A 21,860-nucleotide genomic window follows, 5' to 3' on the forward strand; every position below is an offset into this window, starting at 1 on the left:
GAACTGGCAGTCAGGAAAGTACTGCTGGTCCCAGTCTCCCTCCCTGTTCTCTCAGATTTCACCCCACATGAATTCCCTCTCACTACGGAAAAAGAAAATGACAACATTGCAACATTTCCCATCAATCAACACTGATTTATTGTCTGGAAAGGAAGCACTAAGAAAGGAATATTATTCCCATTCTCTTCTCAACCATACATTTAATTGCTGAGGGAAATCTATACTCCTTTCCCTTCTGTTTTCCACCAGTATTCCCAGAGCCATGTTCTTCAGAAGGGATAACTACTATGCAGCACATTATTACCCATGCTGACTTTACTGCTTTGCAGAACCAGCAGTGTTTTGTACACAGGAGTGTACAACTGCTATGAGCTCTGGGTGCAAGCCAGAGCTTTCCTGAGTGCTTTCCTCAGGGCTTCCCTGACCTCCCTGTTCCGCAGGCTGTAGATGAGGGGATTGACCAGGGGAGTGAGGACAGTGTAGAAAAAGGAGAACACTTTGTTGAGCTGCCTCAGCTGGGGAGTTTTGGGCATCAGGTAGACAATGACGATGGTGCCATAGAAAACAGAGACTACGGTGAGGTGAGAGGAGCAGGTGGAGAAGGCCTTCTGCCTGCCCACGCTGGACGGGATCCTCAGGATGGCAGCTATGATGCACACATAGGAGGCCAGGGTGAACAGGAAGGGGAAAACTGTATCCAGGACAGATACTATGAAAGCTAGTATTGTGACAACACTGGTGTCACTGCATGCAAGCTCCAGCAATGGGGTAAAATCACAGAAGAAGTGATCAATTACCTTGAGGCCACAGAACCTTAAATGGGATAAGAAAGAAGTGACTACCGTAGCGATAAGGAATCCTGCTAGCCAAGACGCTGCTGCCAGCTGTAGAGAGACCTTCCAGGTCATGAGGCTGGCATAGAGCAGGGGCTGGCAGATGGCCAAGTACCGATCGTAGGACATCATGGCCAGCAGGTAGCACTCACTAACTGCAAGAAGGCCAAAGAAATAGAACTGAGCCATACAGCCATGAACAGAGATGGTGCTGTCCCCAGTCAGGAAGCTGGCCAGCAGCCGGGGCAGGATGGTGGAGCTGTAGCAGATCTCTAGGGAGGACAGATTGCCCAGGAAGAAGTACATGGGGGTGTGCAGATGCCTGTCTGCCACCACCAGCACAACAATGAGGCTGTTCCCAACAATCATTACCAAGTAGATGATGAGCGAGAGGAGGAAGAGTGGTGTCTGGAGCGAGGGGACATTCCCCATTCCCAGAAGGAGGAACTCCATTGGCAATGTGCGATTGTCCCATTCCCCTTTCTCCATGTAACGCTACAGGTCCCTCATTCCTTTTACCAACAAGGCAACCTACAAGAAAAAAACATCTGTTTCTTTCCTTCTTTCTTGTGTAGAAGAATCATGAAGGAAATTTCTGTCGGAGAAAACATAGACTCTGGCACTTTTCTGACTACATTTGTGTTCCCTTTAGGGCCTGCATGACTACCGAAAGGAGAAAATTAGGTTTTTCCAGAGAGTTAAACTGCATCTGTGAGCTGCCCCTCGAAGGCGCTCATTTCCTACTTGGAGTAGAGGTAGAGGAGAGAAAGCATTCACTCAGATTGTGACAGTGTCTTTCTTAAAACCAAAGTTCTTCTGGATAGCAACCACAGTTCCTAAAAGGCAAGGAAATCCCTTGTGATGTGAGCACATCATGCCAGATGCCCTTTTCCTCAGGGTAGGAGGATGGACACTGCACCAAATGGCTGATCTCATATCTCTGAAGCAGGTTTTTTTTTTGGAAGGGACAGGCTGTATGCTTCCTTCAGCAGTGCATGGGTCAGGAGTTGACATCTATGGTACCGTGCAGCAGGACTGCCTGAGAGGACTCCCAGAGAGCCTCCACATGAGCATCAGAGAGGAAAGTGAGAAAGACCTGAGAGAAGATGGACACCTGAGCTAATCAGCCAATATGAGGAAGAGAGATTTTGAGCAGGGTAGGAGGGAAGAGGACAGGGAATATCATTCACTTTGTGTAGTTCCCTCCCCAGCAATGGTTTCTGAAGGCTTTGGGGCTGCCTCGTGGCACAGCCCAGAATCTGGACCTCAGCTCTGCCAGCTGTGCTCACGAGGCTCTGGGCTGGCTCAGAGGCAGCAAAAGCACAAATAACTACCCCGACTGGCAAGCTCCCCAGGACTCTGCTGAGCTAACAAGGGAGTCGGAAGAAATGTGTGGAGGGAAGAGGGAGCTGGAGTAGAAGACACCCAGGAAGGGATATGCTCATCACCTTTTTCAATCATAGATGCCACCATGCAAAACCTCAGCAGCTAAAAAGGAACAGACATGACTCAGAAGACACAGCACAAACCTGTAGTCTTCAGGATGAGGTGATGACCTCTGTGCTGATCGTGCCTGGTAACGATGATCAAGGTCAGGGTGTCACCCTCTGCCTCTTCCCCACCACGTCCTTCTCTTTCCTGAGCTCTCTGCAAACCACCACCCAGGGCTCAGGCATTGCTCTGCCCTTGCTGTCTTCTTCCAGCAGCACCTGTGGTGCGTCCCCAGCAGCAGCTGAATGCCCCCTGTTCTCCAGAGTGTCCTGAGGTTTAAAGCACTAACGAGTCTCTGAAGGCTCCTGCTGCAGCTGGGCTCTCCCCAGGGACTGCAGAGAGTGAGCAGTGCAGAATTGGCTCTCAAAGGAGACTGAAACTTCTGAGCTGCTGGAAACTTTGTGAACACTTCCTGGCATACAGCTTTCCCCATAACTCTGGTCACTCAAACTCTGGGATATGCTGCTTTGAAAAGGAAACTGAGGCAGAGAAATCATCAGGCCTCCTCCAAAGTCATGATGCAAAGTCAGGAGAGATCCCACAAATGGTATTCCCCTCACCTCCCTGCATGTGACTCTCTGTTCCCTGATTCTCTCAGGTTTAGAGAATCCTGCTTGCCTGAGCTGGTCCCTCCAGCCTCCTGCGATGGTCAGGGGGGAGGAAGAGGTCAAGCACCCGGCATTTCCTCCCAGCCATGGAGACTTGCCCTGGGGATGGGGTGAGTCCCCCTCAGGTGCCAGGCTCTGTACCTTGAGGGGAGAGGGCCCCCCAATGTCTCCCAGAAGCACAGGGGCCTCACGTGTCAGGGGCTGAAGGGAGCAGAGCTACGGATATTTCCTCCTGGTTCCTGTCCACCTCTTGGCTTGGAGGTTCCCAGGGACCTCCTTTGCTCCTGTTGCTGCAGCAATGGCTGCCACTGGACATGATTCCTCTCAGCCCTATTGGACTTGCCTGTTGTGAGATGCAGTCTTCTCGCTGTCTGCCCTGACTGGAAGGGCAGGAGTGGCTGTGCCCATGGACACAGAAGTTTGTGCGACAGCTGCCTGAGCATCCGGAAGGCCTTCTACTGAATTGGCTCCAGTTGGTCACTGTCTTGCCTTTATTTGGGACCCAGCACTGGATGTGGCACTCTAGATGTGGTCTAGCAAGCACTGAGTGATGGCAGGTGATCACTTCCCTCAATCTCCTGGCTATGCCCTGGAAGCTGCTGCCTTCCTCGCTGCCAGGCCACACTGCCGGCTGATGTTCACTTGGCCGTGCACCAGGACCCCCAGGACCTTCTCCGCAGAGCTCCTCCTGGCCAGGCTGTTGTCAGGCCTTCATGGCCCTCACCAGCCTCACCACGAGCCTCCACACACATGTTGAAGAAACCCCATCTAAGCTCAGGCCTGGGCCTTCAGTCCCGTCTGGAGCTACATTGCAGGTGGGCTTGTCTGCAGCTGTATTGCAGGTATGCCTGTCCCTGGCCATGCACCCTGTTGATCCGGACTCTGAATCAGAGCCTAACTTTCTAGCTCTACCTTAGACCTACTTCATCACTATGGACCTGCCTTGCAATTACAGGGCTTTGTATGACCCTAGTTACTGTCATTGGACCTGATCCTGATTTGCCAAGATGTGATCCCGGCTTGACCTCGGAGCTGTCTTGACACCAAGAACTTTCCTGATGATCTGGAGTCTTGGCTGAACCTGGCTACCATCTCCAGGTCTGCCCTGCTTGCCTCACTGAGCTTTCTTGCAGCCTGACCCTGGCTGGTGAGACCCTTGCCTTTTTGGCCTTGTCATCATGTTTGGCTCCCGGCTCCCTGTCCCTTTGGGAGCAGCCGGCCCTTGCTGCTGCCTGAAATCTGCCCACAGCCTGTATTGTTGCTTCTTACTTCCCGGGGGCAAGATTTGGCATTGATCTTTGCTGAATGTCATATGATTGCATGCTGCCTATTCCTCCAGACCTTCAAGGTCCCTCTGGATGGCTGCCCCATGCTTGGGCACATTGACTGGTCCCACTCTACTTTGGTGTCCTCTGCAGATCTCCTCCAGGTGAGCGTGTCACGGGGGGGGGGGGGTTGTTATTATTATTATTATTATTATTATTATCAGCATCATCATCATCTCTGGGTTTATTGCAAAGAGATTTATTGAAGATGGCCATACAGTGTACTCACAGCGAGCGAATCTTCCTGCACATTTGTTAGTGCCCGAGTCTCGGTTTCTTGCCACTCCAACGGTTTCCTGACAGAGGTTCTCTTAACTCCCGGAGAGCAACCTCGAGAGGCGTCCCAACTCAAGGGGAGATTCACCGCCGTGCAGCCCACTGCCATGCAGGAGAGCTCAACGGACTCTAGGCTGCAGCGCTATTTATGGGCACGGAGTTTGACTCATGGTCATACAATATCTGGTGTGGAGACGTACCTTTTTTTGTTGACCTCATGCCGTGTTGGGGAAAATATACTCCTTTTTTGCTGATCTCATGCCCATTTCTGGCCTCACCAGTTGCAACCAGTATCGCCTAGCTCCTCCTGGTTAGCCCTAGGTGCTGTCAGTTATTTGCGGTCAGCTGGGGCCTGACATAAGGGCAGGGAGGGAGTAGTTGTGCTCCACTGCATTTTGGGCCTGAGATGGGAGGAGGATAGTTGCACTCCACCACAGGTCCTTGTACACAGCCTTGGCTGTTGTAAGAGTGAGGGGTGGGAGAGGAGAGAGTAAAGAAAAGTTTGTCAGGGAGGGAGGTTTATATCAATACATGGAAGAAGTAAGCGTGAAGATGAAACTCGGTACTGGAGAACCAATAAAGTATGTTGTTATTGCTGACCAAATTGAAGGACTCAGCCTCCTCTTCCTCCACCAAAAAGATCCACAAAAGATTAATGTGCACTGATTCAGTCCATGCTATTCCTTAAGTGACTCAGGACCAAGGAAATGTGTTGTCTATCCTTTTAGGTAAAAGATCTGCATGGATTTGTGTAGCCCTCTTTGCCTTTCAGGCTTCCAGGATTGTTAAAACAGTAGTGAGTTATGTAGTGGGAACAAAAGTGAGAAAGGGTTTGTTAAAGCAGCATAAGAGAAAACTTGAACCAATGTCTGCATTTGTTTCTCTGTAGGCCACAAAGCTTATGTTAATCTTTTGATATTTCAGTGTGGACGTCATTCAAACCCACAGCTGAAAAGTGAGGTTACGTTGTCCCAGTTATTTTTCTCCATTGCTCTTACTGTGCTGGCCAGGAAATCTTCTGACCTACTGAACTCAGTTATGTCTCCAGGACCTTTGGCTTGAGCCAGCAAAGGTGCTGCAGTGCCGTGGGGGCAAAAAGAAACGCTGCCCACAACTGTGTTTCATAACACGACAGCGAGATCACTGGAGAGTTTATTTGCAGTCTGGGTTAGAAGGCAGCACACAAGGAAAGATGAAACCATTGGAATGAGTGAAATAACAAAAAGAAATATCGTATACATACTTGTGATAATGCTGGAACTTTGCCTATCCAATTTGCAGTTATTTATATGCAGCTCCTGTGTTTCGATGCCCATGTTAAGTTTTTGCCTAAAAATGCTGTTCTGCTCCTTCCTCCCCTCCCACCTTCTTTGCTAACTCTTGACCAGTTTCAGCTGAGCATGACAAATGTAGAGATCTCCATGTTTCTGAACTCTAGGCATCGTGAAAATGAGGGTTGGGGTAATGAAGGGATCTGGACAGGTGGGTGCTGAGGGAGAAAGTTGTAATTCTCCCCCATATTGTCTACCTGACCCCTTGCCCTGCCTGCATTTGGCTGGCCAATGCCCATGTGATGTGCTGTGAGAACCATCACTTGCCCAGCCAGCATGGTGGAGACCAGCGGCCATGGTGGGGATTGGCAGGATTGCTTAGGGGAGATACGATACAATTCAGCAAGAATCAGGCTTTGGTAGTTGTCCTGATCATGGAACAGCTTAGTACTTGCTGGAGGATGGAGAGTAATAACCAAAAAAAAAAAAAAAAAAAGAAAAAAAGAAAAGGGGGAGAGGGGGTAATGAGGAAAGAAAAGATAAAATCATTAATATCTTTGTCTCCCTTGATAACTTTATTTTTAAACATCTTGTTTTGTGATTATTGTTCTAGAAATGCTGATTGTCACCCAGCATGGTACAGGCCAGGGCTCTAACCAGCTGGAGAGCCAGGCTACAGGCAAAGGTCTCCCCTGGAGCCTGCAGGAATAGGTGCTCTGGAGAAGTTGGCAGCTCCTACCCTGGGCCTGTCCGCTCTGTTTGCTAGCACCACCTCCCCTGAAGAAAGATGCACACCGGCACCTTTTCACTTCTTTAATCGCATAGGATTCATTGACTCAAGTGAGGTAGGTGGAGGGGGACCAGAACTGCCTGAGTGTTGCTCATCTGATCAAACACACAGAGAAATGCATCCTGGGAAAGGACGCTTGGAACTCCTGGTAAGGAGGTGGCCTGGTTTTAATGTGCTTCCTGTTCTTTCTGCCTGAAAATCCACATTTCTTTTAGACTGAAGGACATCATATCATGATGTTGTGCATGGCCATAGCTTCCATTCTGAATTACACAGTCAGGATGTTGCTGTCAGCTCAGGGAGCTGGAAGATGCTGCTCCTAATCCTCTCTCCATGGCAAGAGCTCCTGCTGGTCTCATTCAGACAGTGGTTTTCGTCTTCTCGTAAGACTCTGTAGCTCCCAGGAGGTGGTTCTGCATCAGCCTGACTGCAGCTCATGCCCTTCTCCTAGCCTCCTTTTTTGTAACAGTATTTTTATTTTATTTTATTTTTTTTTTGCGGGGTGTGGGGGGAAAAAATGTTTTTCCTTTCTTTCATTGTACTTAAGAGGAACAGTTATTGTGCACTTGTTGATTAGTGTAAACATTTCCTTTAGTTGCGTACAGTTACCAAATATAAACAATGCCACAGCCTGAAATGCCCCATTGGAGGCATTAAAAGTGTTTCAACACTTCTATTTGTACATCTGTGCCTTTTTCTTAAGGAGAAAGTTATATAGCATAAATAGACTTGGTGCTGTTCTGTTCCTTTTTACTTTTAGGCAGGAAATCTGTCCTGTTGTTTGGCATCCCTCTATTACAGCATCTGGACCTTTAGTGGAGGCACTTGAGAGCCATTAAAGCATGGACAGACATGGTACATGGTTGGAGGCTCATCTGCCACATAAGAGGATTATCTGCCTTTGGGTTATGTGATGGCTGCCTCTGTGGTCATCTACCAGCAATGTCTAGTCAGTGCCCACACCTACTGCTAGCACTTTCCTCCTGGGGACCAGAACTGCCTGAGTGTTGCTCATCTGATCAGACACCCAGAGAAATGCATCCTGGGAAAGGATGCTTGCTGCTTTGGTCATGGGGTAGAGGGTTGTCTGCTTGTGTGCTTGAGGTACCACCTGCAGGCAATGGCCTTTGATCTTCCTGAGCAAGGAACCTGGTCAGAAGGAGCCTCTGGAAATGAGACAGCAGGCTGTGAGCTGGGGAGCTCTTCAGACAGGCGGAAGGTTGTCACCTCTTATAAAATGAACTTGGAAATTATGACTCATAACCAGGCTCCTTTGACAGTGCCTGCCCTCAGCTTTCCTGCCTGTGCTGTGCTGCTTGTGTTCAATGCTGACTTGGACACCAGCATCCGGGAAGCCCAAAGGACAGCACCAACTATCATTTATATTCCACATGTCCATGTACAGTGGGAGGCTCTCGGACTCTCACTGAAAGCTACATTTACTACACTGTTACAGAACAGTCCAGCATAGGCACCAGTTTGGTAGCTTGCAACACCAGCTGGATGCCATGCAAATCTCCCCAAAGAGCTATTCCTATCAGTAGCTTTCCTTTTCAGTTTCCTACTCAGTTATGTATCCTTGAAGCACCTCAATGCTGTGCTTTCCCAAGCAAATGGATACCGTCATCATGAGGGCACCCTACCTGAATCTTCTAGAATTTTCTGTGGCAGCAAACAGCACTAAAACGTTTGTCCAGAGTGTTTTCTGAGTCCAGAGATTCACTCAGACCCAGCCTTCCCCCCACTCCCCCCCCCCCCAGGCTTCTTAGACAGATGTTTAATTTTGCCTGGGAGAATAATTCTGGTGCTTTCAAGACAGTTATTTATATCCTGAACCAAATGTATGAAATGTTTGCAAAGTGCAAGCCAATCAAGATCTGTTTGCCAACAGCATGCCTCCTGACAGTCTGCCATTGCAAAAGATAGGTGTCACAGTGTTCATAGTAGAAATGGATTTAGCATTTCAATGCCTTAACTACAATATCAGTTCTTTCTTCATAAGGGCCAAATCTCTACAAATTAGGAAGCTAAATTCCATCTTGTGTTTTGGTGACTTTGGGAAGACAACTGCACCGATTTCCATCAGCGGACTTCAGAAGGAGTACATCCTCCACTTTCTAGACTTCTGGGAGTTGGCATTAACAGGTTACACTTCTGGTGATGATGTTGTCCTCAATACAGAAACACAGATCTTAACTGGATGTGTTTATCCCACATGATCCTTTTCTGCAGAGCTGCTGCCCGTCTGGGCACTGCCCAGCCTGTATCACTGCAGGGTGTTGGTCTGCCCCAGGGGCAGGACCTGGCATTTGATTTTTGAATTTAATAAAGTTCATGGCAACCCATTCCTCCCACCTGCTGAGGTCCATCTGGATGGCAGCCCTTGAGCTTATGATAGTTCTCTTGGTGAGGTGCCATCTGCAAATATGATGAGAGTTGTGTTCTCCAGGTCACTGATGAACGTGTTAGGACAGGTCCCAGTGTAGACCCCTGCGTACTCCACCTGTCACTGGCCTCAAGGTAAAGCACAACTCAGTCACAAAAACACTCTGAGCTTGATCATCCAACCAGCTTTTAACCCATCCGGTTGTCTGCCCAGCCTATCATAATGCCCTATTTGTATACAAGAATATTCTTGGAGACAGTGTCAAACTCCTTGCTAAAATCATCGTAAATGACACCCACTGCTCTCCTCTCCTCACCAAGTGCAGATCTTTTATCACAGAAGGCAATCAGGTTGGTCAGGAATCATTTCTCTGCACTAAATCCACGCTGATGGTTCCCAGGCACCTTCTTCTCCTTCAGGTGCCCAGAAATGTGATGCAAGACTATTCACTCCATGAAACACTCCTCACCAAAGTGAGGCTGAACAGCCTGCAGCTCCCTGGGTTGTCCTTGTGGCCTTTTCTGATGATGGGCACAACATACCCCTTCTTCTGGTCGTTGGGGCCTCTCCTGATCTCCACAACCTTTCAAAGAGGATAGAGACTAGCCTTGTTGTGAGAGTGGCCAGCCCTCTCAATGTCCTCAGGTGCAGCCCATCCAGTCCCTTAGACTTGTATGGGTTGAGTTCTTGCAAGTCATCCCTTGCTCAGTCATCACCCAACATTGGTTGCTTTTCTTTTTCCCCCTCTGGACTCCTGACCAGGCACAACAGCCTAGGAGACCTTGTTGGTGAAGACTGAAGCCAAGAAGGCCTTGAGCTCCTCTCGCCTGTTTGCATCTGCTGTTAATAGATTCCTTGCCTGATCCAGCAGTGAGCCAACATTTTCCTTTTTACTCTTTTATTGTAACTGAAGCTGTAGCAGCTCTTCTTCAAGCTCTTCAGGTTCCCTGCAATGGGCAATCCTAGGGGAGCTTTGGCTTCCCTAACACCATCCCTTCTCACTGGACAATATTTCTAAATACCATCTTGCAGCCGCTCCTTCCTTCTGCTTCCTTATTGCCCTGGAGCTCAGTCCTGAGTTCCCAGTGTAGCCACACCAATCTCCCAAGATGTCTGCTAGTTTTACTGAGTACCACGATGGACTATTTTTGCGCTTGCTGGGTGCTGTCCTTACAGACCTGCTGGCTTTCCTGAGCTGCTGGTTCATTCAGAACTGCCTCCCATGGGATCCCCCACCAGTCCCCTCAACAAGCCCAAGTCTGCGCCTCTGAAGTCCGGGGTCTGTGCTCCTCTACTATCCTTCCTCACTCCACTCAGGATCTGGAACTCGACTTTTTCTTCGTCACTGGAGGCAAGGCAGACACTGACTGTACCATCCCTGATCAGTTCCTCCCTGTTTGAAATTTTCAGAGACAAACAGGCATCATAAATCATGCATTTGTGCTAAGAAGCTGTCCCTGATGCCCTCCAGGAACCTCCTGGCCTGCTTGCACTCTGCTGTTTGTCCTTCCAGTTCATGTCAGGGGGATTAAAGTCCCCCTGATAATAACCAGGGTCTGTGATCCACAGACTTACTCACACTGCTTAAAGGAGACTGTGTCCACCTCCTCACCCTGATTGGGTGGTCTGTACCTCCCATTGCGATGTCACCCTTGTCACCCACAAGCTCTCACCCAAAGCCTTGCCTCTCCCATGGAAGAGCTCCACATGTCTGAGCTGTCCCTTCACACAAGGGACATCCCCTTTCCTCATCTTCCCCGTTGGTCTCTCCTGAAGAGTTTGTACCCTACCATGAGAGCTCTCCTATCGTGCAAGTGATCCCACCACATCTCAGTACTCTAGCAATGTTTCAGTCAGATTGGTCATGGTGCAACCTGTTACCAGGAGCCAAGGACACTGTGCGTGTGATGGCCCCACTTCAGAGCAGAGCCATGCTGATATACAAAGCAGGTGGCAATGTCATGGTGAACGGAGGTTCCCACTAAGAGAGCAAAGCCTGCAGTGCCCAAGGCCAGGCAGAAAGAGAGCTGTTTATGTCATCTGGGGGCAAAAAGAGTGTCAGGGAGAAGAGAACTAGAAGGTTTCAAGAGTGCAGGGACATGAGTGGAGACCTTGGTGTGATGTGTCTCTCATTTACGCAGCACGCTTGGATGTGGGCAGTACAGACTGTGCCCGAAGGCAGAGGTAGGATTCATTTGTTTGGGCACAGGTAGGAAAGGCAAGATGCCCTGGGGCACTTGCCCAGCACCACTCCAAAAGGACATGGCTTTCCTCTAGGGGCCATACTGTATCTGCTTGAGACGTGGTTGTACTGGACACCACAGACATCTGACATGGCCCTGCCAGCCCTTTTTTATGTCATTACATGCAGTGTCTGCACTGGATTACGTCAGGATTTTGCACTGTAGGGATCTGCCTGTGTCACAGCTTCCTAGTGAGTGGTGCTCTAGCAGTATTAGGCATCTGGGGTCATTTGAGATGGCCAAGGAAATTCCCCACCTGGCCCCCACCTCATGCTCCAGAAGGATGTTGGTCTCATAGTTGCTCCATCAGAGCAAGTAGACACTGGCACATGCCTTGGACCACCTCTGTCTCTTCAACTGTCCCCAGGTCTTTGTGTGGGAGCAACTGACTCCCACCCTCCATCTCCAGGGATTACAATGGGAGCTTAGACAAGGAGCTCGCATGCAGACACCTGTTTTGTGTACACTTTGGCTTGGACAAGGAGAATCCCGCCTCCAGCTTTTTTTTTTTTTTTTTTTTTTTTTTTTTTTTTTTTGTGGAGTTGATGGGAGTGAGCTGAATCCCACCCTTCCCAGGGGCTTCTAAATGGGCATGTGATGCCCAGATTGACTCATCTGAATCAAAACCTGAATCATGAGTAAATGACCTCCCTTCTTGTCCTCAAGTCTGTCCTGCCTAGTTAGGAGTGAGACATTTCCACCTCTTGCAGATAACCATCCTGTGATGAGACAAATTATAATGCTGGAATCAGTTCCCCTTCAGTGTTGAGAAAGAGAACAATGGTGATGATTTTAGTCTACTTCAGGGAACATTTCCCAGGAGGAGGGAGCACAAGGGACAGAGGAAGTCAGGACTTCAGCTGGGCCCCTGCTCCTGGGCAGGGCCAGGCTTCTGGGATGGAAGGAGCTCATGGCAACCTGACAGCATTGCTGAGAGACAGCTGTGTGCAGGAGCAGCTCCTCTGCAAAGAGCAGCAGGGCTGCAGGCACTGCCTGCTGCTGCTGACATGAGATGAGAGAAGGCAGAGAGAAGTGAGAGGCAGTGTGGAGTGGGAGGAGAGAGGAGAGCTCCTTGTGGGAGGAATCTTCACAGCTCCTGACACAGTAAGTCTCTGGCTGCAGGGCAAAGCTCCTGAGGTTCCTGGAGGGATCTTCTAAACCCATCCCATCCTATGACTGATAGATTCAGGCATGAATTCAGTGACCTCTGGTCATTGAGAATCTTCATCAACCCCCTTTAACCCCACCCCAGCCTACAGACAGCACCAGCAGCACCTTCACTGCTTTGTAAGAGTTTTTCTGACCTGCTCCTTAGGACCTGTGAGAACAGAGATACCTGTGCCCAGTGCCCTGTCCTGGGTGGTTTCTGTAGGGCAGAATGGAGCCCACAGAGGGTGGGATGGGGTCTGTGAGCAGCAGCAAGGAAAAGATGTTGGGACAGAGTAAGAGCTGGCAGCAGGGACAGTGCCAGGCAGCAGAGATGGGCAGGGAATGAGAGGGAACTGCAAACAGAATCGTAATGGGAGAATGGATTTGAGCAAGTCTTGGTCAGTCCCTCCAATGCGGACAGCTTCTTCTGAGCAAGCCCCCCATGTCTCTTCTCTGACCCAGCAGAGCCTCTGCCCTGACAGCCATGGAGTCCAGGGTCTGAGAGTGACTGCCCTGCGTTGTCACCATCTGTGAGGCAGCATGCCCAGCTGGGTAAGGTGAGGGCTTTCCTGAGTGCCCATCTGCCCCTCTCTCCTTGCCTCCCTTGGCAGCAGGATCATGGGGTTGCTCCTTGTTTCCCCTCCTCTCCATGATGCTCCTGTTCTTCTCTTGGGCTCCCTGGGGTTCAGGGTTTTCAGCTGCAGTTCAGACACCTGCCCTGCGAGTTGTGCAAGAGAGGGGTCTGCTTGGGAGTGAGGTGTCTGCAGCCCCCCTCTAACCTGTGTGGCTCCAGGAAATGCAGTCTGTGGGGTTGGGAACTGAGCTGACTCTCCCTTAAGCAGAGCCCATCTTCAGTCCTAACGGTCCTTTGACTGTTTCCCTATGGTGTCCTGCCAGGCTGCGAGCTGCCCTCTAGAAAGGCACTGCTGCCTCATAGCATCTCTGTGATATCTGAGGGACCCATGAGGAAGGTACAGAGAGGCCGAGAGTATGGAAATGGTGTTGGGAAACTGTATATGGGCATCTGAAAAGAGCCCTGTGTGCCCTTGGCTAGAAGGGGAGTGTGGAGACTTCCCTCTGGTGCCCTGAGAAAGGGAGAGAAGGTTGGAGAGCTGCACTTTGAAACCGGACACATCTGCTCTCAGCAGGGGCTGGTTTCTCTTTAAGGCTACATATGAGTGTGATCGTCCTCCAGCTCCAAGAGTTGCAAGCACAGGACAGCTGGGAACAAGAATAATAGACAAAGTAGCTGTCCTCACTCTGCAGCAAGGGACAGGGAATCCATTTTCCTGCCAAGGATTTCTACTCTCAAGGAATACTCCTCAGGGGTGACAAGGACATCTACAAGAAAATAAACAATATTAAAAAATCCCTAAAGCTCTGTTCCTCAACCCTCAGTCTTTACAAATCAGAGTGAAGATGCTGAAAAGCCTTTCTACATGACGGTGGATTTCACCTGACAGAAATTGTGAATGTCAGAGCTAGTGACCCCCGTTGCCCCATTCCCACTACTGTACAGCAGAACAGACTCCTCTGGAGCCCATGGGTAGAGATCCCTGCCCCCCACAGCACACTCAGTGAGCACAAACTGGTGCTCAAGCAAGGGAGCTGCACACAGATCCTGTCAATAAAGAAAGAGGCAGTGTGTGTGTGGGGGGGGAGTTGCATGAGAACTGCAACATTTGGGGGTTTCTTTTGCTTGAAAAATCTCTCCTAACTTCCCAATGTCTTTTCTTCTTTGGACAGTCCCCCACGCCTGGAGATAGCAAAATGTCCAACAGCAGCTCCCTCAACGAGTTCCTCCTCCTGGCATTTGCAGACACACGGGAGCTGCAGCTCTTGCACTTTGTGCTCTTCCTGGGCATCTACCTGGCTGCCCTCCTGGGCAACGGCCTCATCATTGCAGTCGTAGCCTGCGACCACCGCCTCCACACCCCCATGTACTTCTTCCTCCTCAACCTCTCCCTCTTCGACCTTGCCACCATCACCATGACTGTCCCCAAATCCATGGCCAATTCCCTGTGGGACACCAGGTCCATTTCCTATTTAGGATGTACTGCACAAGTCTTCCTGGCTTTCTTTTTGTTTGGAGGAGATTTTTCTCTCCTCACTGTCATGGCCTATGACCGCTATATTGCCATCTGCAGACCCCTGCACTATGGGACCATCATGGGAAGCAGAGCCTGTGTCAAAATGGCAGCAGCTGCCTGGGGCAGTGGTCTTCTCAATGGTCTCGTGCACACTGCTAACACAATTTCAATACCACTCTGTCAAGGCAATGTGGTGGACCAGTTCTTCTGTGAAGTTCCCCAGATGCTCAAGCTCTCCTGCGCAGACTCCTACCTCAGGGAAGTGGGGCTTATTGTGGTTACTGTCTGTTTAATGTTTGGGTGTTTCATTTTCATTGTGCTGTCCTACATGCAGATCTTCACAGTCGTGCTGAGGATCCCCTCTGAGCAGGGCAGGCACAAAGCCTTTTCCATGTGCCTGCCTCACCTGGCCGTGGTCTTCCTGTTCATCAGCACCGCATTTTTTGCTTACCTGAAGCCCCCCTCCCTCTCCTCCCCAGCTATGGATCTGGTGGTGACTGTTCTGTACGCAGTGGTGCCTCCAGCAGTGAACCCCCTCATCTACAGCATGAGGAACAAGGAGCTCAAAGATGCCTTGAGGAAAGTGATTTCATGGACATTTTTCAGCAGTGGTAGCATTGCCATTTCTCTCCACAAATGACTCCCCCTGTGTCCCATACCAGGACTGAGCTTTCATTGTTCACTTTATTTTTATTATGACTATTATTACTATTAGTAGTAATATTTGTTATCATGTTGCAGCACAAATGGTTCGATTCATTGCACTTTTACTGGGGCTGCTCTGTCTCACTTGGTACCCACATCAAATTGTTTCCAACACTGGGTCAGAGCTGCCTCCCTCACAGAATCTCTGTAATAAATTCGGTTCTTCCTGGTGCTGTGCCTGAAGGCTGAGCTTCCTCCAAAGCTGGTGTCAAGAATAGCCCCAAGGATTTGCAATCCAGCAAGGGCCTGTTGCACAGGGTTGTTCATGGGTTTTGGAGCAAAAAGCTCATAACCATGTTATGATCCTTTAGAGACCAAGGGCTGGATTTAGGACTCACCCATCAGTGTCCAGTGACAGTGGAGGGGATGAATGGTCACGGATTTACATACCCACAGCTGTCCAACATGTTAAGGCCCAGTGCCAGATGTCCATCCTTCTGGAGCAGAATCTGGAGGTGCCAGGAGAGCACAGGGCATCTCCTGGGGCAGTGTGTGCCTAGAGTGGGCAGTGAGTGGAACCACACAAAGTGAGAAATGCTCCAAGGCGGAGGCACTTAAACTTAAAGCACTTAACCCAGGTATGTGCAGGCAAAAGAGGGCTCTGCAATCACAGGAGAGGCACTGGGGACACAGCTGGCATGGGGAAGGGAGACTGGGGAATGATTCATGTCATCATCAATGAAATACCAGGGGCAGGATCTAGAGACGCACCTGGACACAACTGGTACTTTTGGAAATGCTCCATAGTCCCTCCAAGCACCTGCCACATCTGCAGTCCCCTGGAGGGATGAGAGGCCGTGATCCCCATTTGGTTGGGTCTGCTTCCCAGCCTGACCAGCATGACCAGTGCAGAGTGACCCTGTGGCCCTGTGGCCCCACAGCCCGCTCACTCTGCAGAGCAGCACCATCAGCTCTGAAGGGAACAGGGGAGGGGGTGTGGGAATGGCCAATGAGATCAGAGGAGGGATTGGGAGAGATGAGAAGGAAGTGGAACTGGGCTTGCAAGTGTCTTGGAGAGAAAAATGCCAACTTTTAACCCAAGACAATGTTCAGAGTGTGGGTACACTAAAGCGAGCTCGCGGTGCAGAGCCGGAAGTCCTTGCTGTCCTAGCTCTCCACATGGCCTGGAAAGTGGCTGAAAAAGGATTAATGCTCCCCACCCTCCCAGCTCATAGTGTCATTGTCCTTCCTGAAGGGAGGCATCAAAAGGAAGGCTGGGAGCCCTTGTGGGATCCTGAATTGAAGGAAGCAGAACCTGGGAGTCATATGAGTTTGCTGCTGTCCCTCAGGCCACATCTCCTTCAGACAATCTCCCCCACCCTGTGTGTTGGTCCTCACCCCAAAAGTCACCCCCAGACAAGGCTCCATGCCCAGCTGGAGGACTGGGCATCCAGCTGTGAGCCCTGGGACGGCGAGCCCTCTCCTGGATCCTCTGCAGGGCTGCCAGGGAGCATGCAGAGGAGGTCCTGGGGCCATCTACTGATCCTGTCAACCATCCTCCTCCCATGGGGGCCCTCAAGCAGGGTGCCTCAGTACAAAAATCCAGCCCAGCTTGTTGCATGAACAGAGAGGAGAAACTGTCCCAGGAAACTCCTCCCAGACCCAGCCCCTCGTACCAGCCATTTCCAGCACTGGCCATTCCCCATGGTGCTGGTGAGAGGTGATCTTGGAATGTGACCAGCTCTCTCTGCCTGCTGGGCTCAGCACCTGTATGGGGGGAATGTCCAGCCCTGCCTGGCCTCTCTCCCTAGGCCCAGACACCAGCAGACCCCAGCACATGGCCTTCCGCTCACCCCGCGGGGACAGAATCAGGGCTGAGCAGGGGCTGGGGAGTCGTGGGAAGATGCCAGGCTGGAGGGCCAAGGGGGACGGGGCACCAAGGGCTGTCGTGGGGACCATGCTGGGGGGGGATGTTTCCCCACCCCTGAACCCACACTGTGCTGTGCCGTGCCTGCACAGTGGGGCCGTGGGGCCGCATGCAGGGCAGCAGAACTGGGCCAGTGCAAGGATGAGGCGCAGATGGGAGCCACAACACTCTGGGAAGCTCCCGACAGTCGTGGAGGGGACTCACTGCTGCTAGCAGAGTTGGAGGTCTCTTAGGGGCTGCAGTCACCAGCACCACTGGCCAGGACTCGCAGACCCAGCACAGATGGTTGGTGCCAAGCACTGCAGCTCACAGTGCCCCTGCTCTTGTCTCACCATCTTCTCTCGGGAGCACCACCGAGTGTGTCACTCCCTGCCCAGGTATGGAGAGGGGCTGCCAGAGGTCTTCTCTTCTCACAGTTGCGGGTCCCAGCTCTGCCCTGGTGTCAGCCCACAGGCTCTGCCCTGGGTCATGTTATGTCTCCATGTTATGTCTCCTCTGAGACCACGTAGGGACCTGCAGCACATAGTTCTGCTTGGAGCCGGCCACCACGGCCTGCCTGCATGGTCCCAGGAGATCCCAGCTAGGCTGTGCTTGAAGGCAAGGTTGTGATTGCGCCTGGTCAATGTAGATGGGATGGTCTGGTTTGGGGCCAAGGGGAGGAAAGGGCAAGAGACAACAAAGAGAAGATGCAGCAAAGCAAATTTCGAAGGAGTTTAAGGAAAAAAATAAATAACCATGATATTTAAGCAGCACTGGGGCAGGGGCCAGGAGACCTTTAAAATCACTCCTGGAGAAAGCACCTACCAACCTGATCTAACTGTAAAGTTAGCCCAGCTCAGAGCACATTGTGGTCCTGCAGATCACTGTTGTGGGGCTGAGGCCTTGCTGGCATTTGTACTGCCTGGTCAACCCTGTCCTCAGAGTCACACAGTGAGTGAGTTCATCCTCCAAAGGAGTCTCTGCTCCATGGGCAACAGGAGTCAAAGCAGTGCAGGGAGACTGCAGAAAAGTTCTCAGGAACACGCCAGGCATTCAGGCCCTTCGACTGCTGAGGTGTCCCCAGACAGGTGCTTTGCCTCCTGGGTCTGAAGGGCTGAGAAATCTTTAGAGCCAGAGGAGGTTGGAGTCCCACCTCCTGGGCTCACAGGTTACAGGGCATCAGCAGGGCTGTTCTGGCTGCAGGGAGGGAATCAGTGCCCAGGGCATGAGCAGATCCCCCTCTGCCCTCCCCTCTCTCTTCAACCCTGGAACAGAGATCATGTTTCCCATGTTGGCCCTCCCTGCTGGGCTGTATTCCCAGCCAGAGGGGATGCAGGCTTCACCCTGGGGAAATGCAGGAGAGTCCAGTCTCATGTAGGGGAGCAGGGTCCCACCACACCTGCTGGGTGGCCAGGCCTGCAGGCTGCATACCCCACTCTGTTCCCCGCACACCTCCAGCCTGCGGTTCCCAGCAACAAGACAGGCATGCCTGGGGGTCTGGTGCCATTGGGGTGGTGTTCTTTGGACCAGCCTCTGTCTGTAACAGACTCAGAAGCTTCTCCGCCTCTATGTTAGTGGCAAAGTTAGTGTTCCAGGTTCTTCCCTCTTGAGAGCTGAGGCTTTAATTCTCTGGAGAAGGGGAAAAAGGAAAGCCTTTCTCCCATGGGACTTATACCACCCTGTCAAACCTCTGCTGTCTTCTCCTGCTCTGTTACCCCAGAAATCCTTTGGCAGGGACATTTTGGGGTTTCTGACCCTGCTTTGAGCAGCAGGTTGGGCTACAGGCCTCCTGTGCTCCCTTCAAGCTGAATTGTCCTAAAAGCCTATGGCCTCAGGCCCCATTTCAAGCACAGAGCAAATGTCTCTGGGACAGGAGTCCTTTGTGCTTTATGTGACCATTCAGAAGAAGGTGGTGAACACCTCCACCTTCTTCCTTGTTGACTATAAGGGCAGCCTGGGAGGCACTGCCTCAGGCATAGCTACATTATCCTTGAAGTTCTTTGCATCCACCTTTAACCACATACAAGTCCATTGCCTGGATCCTCTCAGTGGTGAGGGGAGAAATGCAGGCTTTTCTGCAGGGTGAGTTCTCTACCTCTGTAGTTTGCCCCTCTCAGCAGATGGTGGCATCCTGCCCTTTCTTTCTTGCCTGAAGCTCAGGCTGGATGGGGATGTGAATGTGGAGGTTGGCTGTCACTGCAGTGACCTTGAGATGGTGGAGAGGTAGGAAGAATAACAGAATCACTGCCCGGGGCTGCAGCAGAGAGGATTTCATCTTGTTCAGGATGTGCTTGTCAGGATCCCACAGGTTACTGTCCTGGAGGGCAGAGGAGGCATGGAGCTCTCTTGGATCGTCAGGGCCACTGTCCTTGAAGCACAGGAACACAGGAAAATCTGCAGGGAAGTCCATCGGGGCCTGGCCTGAGGCTGATAGAGATGAGCAGGGACTTTGTGATTTAAGACCTGAAAAGGCAGAAGGAAGTGCACAGAGGGTTGGAAGGGGAATGGACTGCCCAGGAAGAGGACACAGCCATTGCGTGTGGTGGAAGGGATGGAGTTAGGCAAGCCAAAGCTCAGCGGGAGCTGGCGCTGGAGCTAGCAAGAGATGGAGATGGCAACCAGAAGGGCTTCTGTAAGGACGTTGGCAGCACAAGGCAGGCAGACAAGGAAAACGTGATCTCCCTGCTCAGTGGGGCAGGGGATGTAGTGAAAAAGACAGGGGAAAGGCTGAGGAGCTCATTGCCTCTTTTACCTTGTCTTTTACTAGTAGTGTCCACTGCCAGACCTCCCTGGCCCCCAAGTCCTTTGGCAGCTTCTGTTTTAGCAAAGCCTCACCCATGGCAGAGGAAGATGCAGCTGGGGAGGAACTTTGCCCAGTGGGCACACACAAGTCCATGGGACCAAACGGGAAGCACTCCAGGGTGCAGGGAGAGGTGGCCAGAGTTGTTTTAACGCTGCAGTTGGTCATCTTTTAAAGGTCAGGGTGATTAGGGAGGTTCCTGATGACTGGGAAAAGGCAGACATTGCACCCATTTTCCAGAAGGGCAAGAGGGAGGATCTGGGCAACGACAGGCTGGTCCTCTTCCTCTCAGTCCCTGGGAAGGTGATGGAGCAAATCCTCCTGGAAACCATCTCCAAGCCTATGAAGGGCAAGGACTGGAAGAGGCAGCATGGGTTGACCACAGGGAAATAGAAACCATGCCTGACCAACCCAATTGCCTTCTGCCGTCAGATGAATGGCTTTGTGCACAAGGGGAAAGCAGGGGATTTTTGTGAACCTTCCCTTTAGCAAGGCCTTTCACACAGTCTCAAGTGCTGTGATTCAGTGAAGAGGCAGAGGAAGAAGAAAGGACAGAGAAGCAGAAGAAGAGATCTGAAACATGTCCATTTCGATAAATTAGTTTCTCAGAACAAAGTTTCTCCATGCAGGGGATTGCCAGCAAATGTATTCTGATGAATAATGTATCTCTCTCTATATGTGTTTACACTCACATAGACAGACTAATTCCTGTAGTGCATGAACATGGAGCTGCCAATGAATAAGGAAAAAAAATATTTGGCAATGGTAAAAGCTGTGTGAAGTTTTGGAAATGAGGATTTTTTTTGTCAATTATTGCACTGAAGATGTTATAGAGACTCCTTTAAAATATTGCTTAAACAAAGGTATGTTGAGATTTCCTTGAAGCTGGTCACCCTGCTTTCCTCACCAGTCAAGACAGCCCGACACCTCAGAGTCAGACGTGCTCTGTGCAAAGAGTGAGGGGTAGCACGGACAACCCTGGGCAGGGGGTGGTCTTCTGAGCACTGGGCTCTGTGTGAGACAGAGCAATATGCTGTTTAGTGGTGTAGGCCTGATTATAACAGAAAAGTTTAGAAAAGGACATTAAAAATGAAACAAGAAAGAAATTAAGAAAAAAAGATTTAAAGCAAGGAAATGCTTTGTTATACTTTCCAGCTTTTAAATCTTTTGTGTTCTTATTGTTATTCTTGGCTTTTTTTGTTTTAGAATCCTAGTCTTTTGGGGAGATTCTGCATTATCTTTTTGTCTGAAAAGGACAATGATTTTCAGAACTGTGGTGGGATGCAGTCACAGGTTCATGGGTGGCTGGTGCCATTGCAGGTGCCCTGGTCCCCTCTGCCCAATCTCCATCTGTGGCTCCGAGGGGCTCTCGTCTCCCGCAGGTCCCCTGTGCAAGCTGCCAGGCCCAGACACGTCCCTCAGAGACACCGGGGCCTCTCCAAGTGCCACTGAATGTTTATGGTCAGACACGTGAGCTCTGCCTGGAAAGGTGAAGAACTGTTCTCAACATTAAAAAAAATAAATAAATGAGAACATTTTCATCAGCTGAAATGACTGAATAATTTTAAAAAAATGTCAGTGCTTTCCCATAATGACATAATGGAAATTTTGAGGAAGGGCATGAATCTCAGGAGAAGAAATGTTGATCTGCCCCTTAACTTTTGTTACCACTGCTCTGTCTGTTATGCTGTGGATGTAGTCTCAGTGATCTCTCACATATTTCCACATCCCTGATTAAACTGATCATTTCTAAAGTCAACTGTTTGTCAGACAATCTGGGCATATGCACTTTCCATAGTTTCCCAGTCTTCCTCCTCCCCTTACTCTTTATTGTTCGGATACCTCCCAACTCTCCAGTTGCTGCTTTAAGTTTGAGGGAGTCTGAAGCTTGCCTTGTCTTTCAGGAGTCTAATTGTCTCTTCAATCAACTCCTGCACTGTGTGTCTATCCAGCGTTTCCTATCTATTTGTGAAGAACATTTCAAGGAAGGTTTTTCCTTGTAGACTGTGGACCTCACTGGAGGCAACTTGGACTTGACATACAGTTG

The 21,860-nt window shown here is 50.5% G+C and overlaps 2 protein-coding genes across 2 annotated transcripts; one reads left to right on the forward strand and one right to left on the reverse strand.

The window, feature by feature from the left end:
• Nucleotides 1-365: 365 nt before the first annotated feature.
• On the reverse strand, nucleotides 366-1,322 carry LOC136995982 (olfactory receptor 10A2-like). Its single transcript, XM_067316976.1, has one exon. It carries the CDS (start codon nucleotides 1,320-1,322, stop codon nucleotides 366-368), a length of 957 nt encoding a protein of 318 aa, XP_067173077.1.
• A 12,820-nt stretch (nucleotides 1,323-14,142) lies between these two features.
• Nucleotides 14,143-15,051, forward strand: LOC136996121 (olfactory receptor 14A16-like; the record flags this gene model as incomplete). Its single annotated transcript, XM_067317111.1, has 1 exon — nucleotides 14,143-15,051. A coding segment is annotated over exon 1 (909 nt), but the record flags the coding sequence as incomplete, so codon positions are not given.
• Between the last annotated feature and the right edge of the window lie 6,809 nt (nucleotides 15,052-21,860).

This window comes from Apteryx mantelli, unplaced genomic scaffold (assembly GCF_036417845.1).
Source record: "Apteryx mantelli isolate bAptMan1 unplaced genomic scaffold, bAptMan1.hap1 HAP1_SCAFFOLD_20, whole genome shotgun sequence".
In the NCBI taxonomy this organism is placed as follows: Eukaryota; Metazoa; Chordata; class Aves; order Apterygiformes; family Apterygidae; genus Apteryx; species Apteryx mantelli.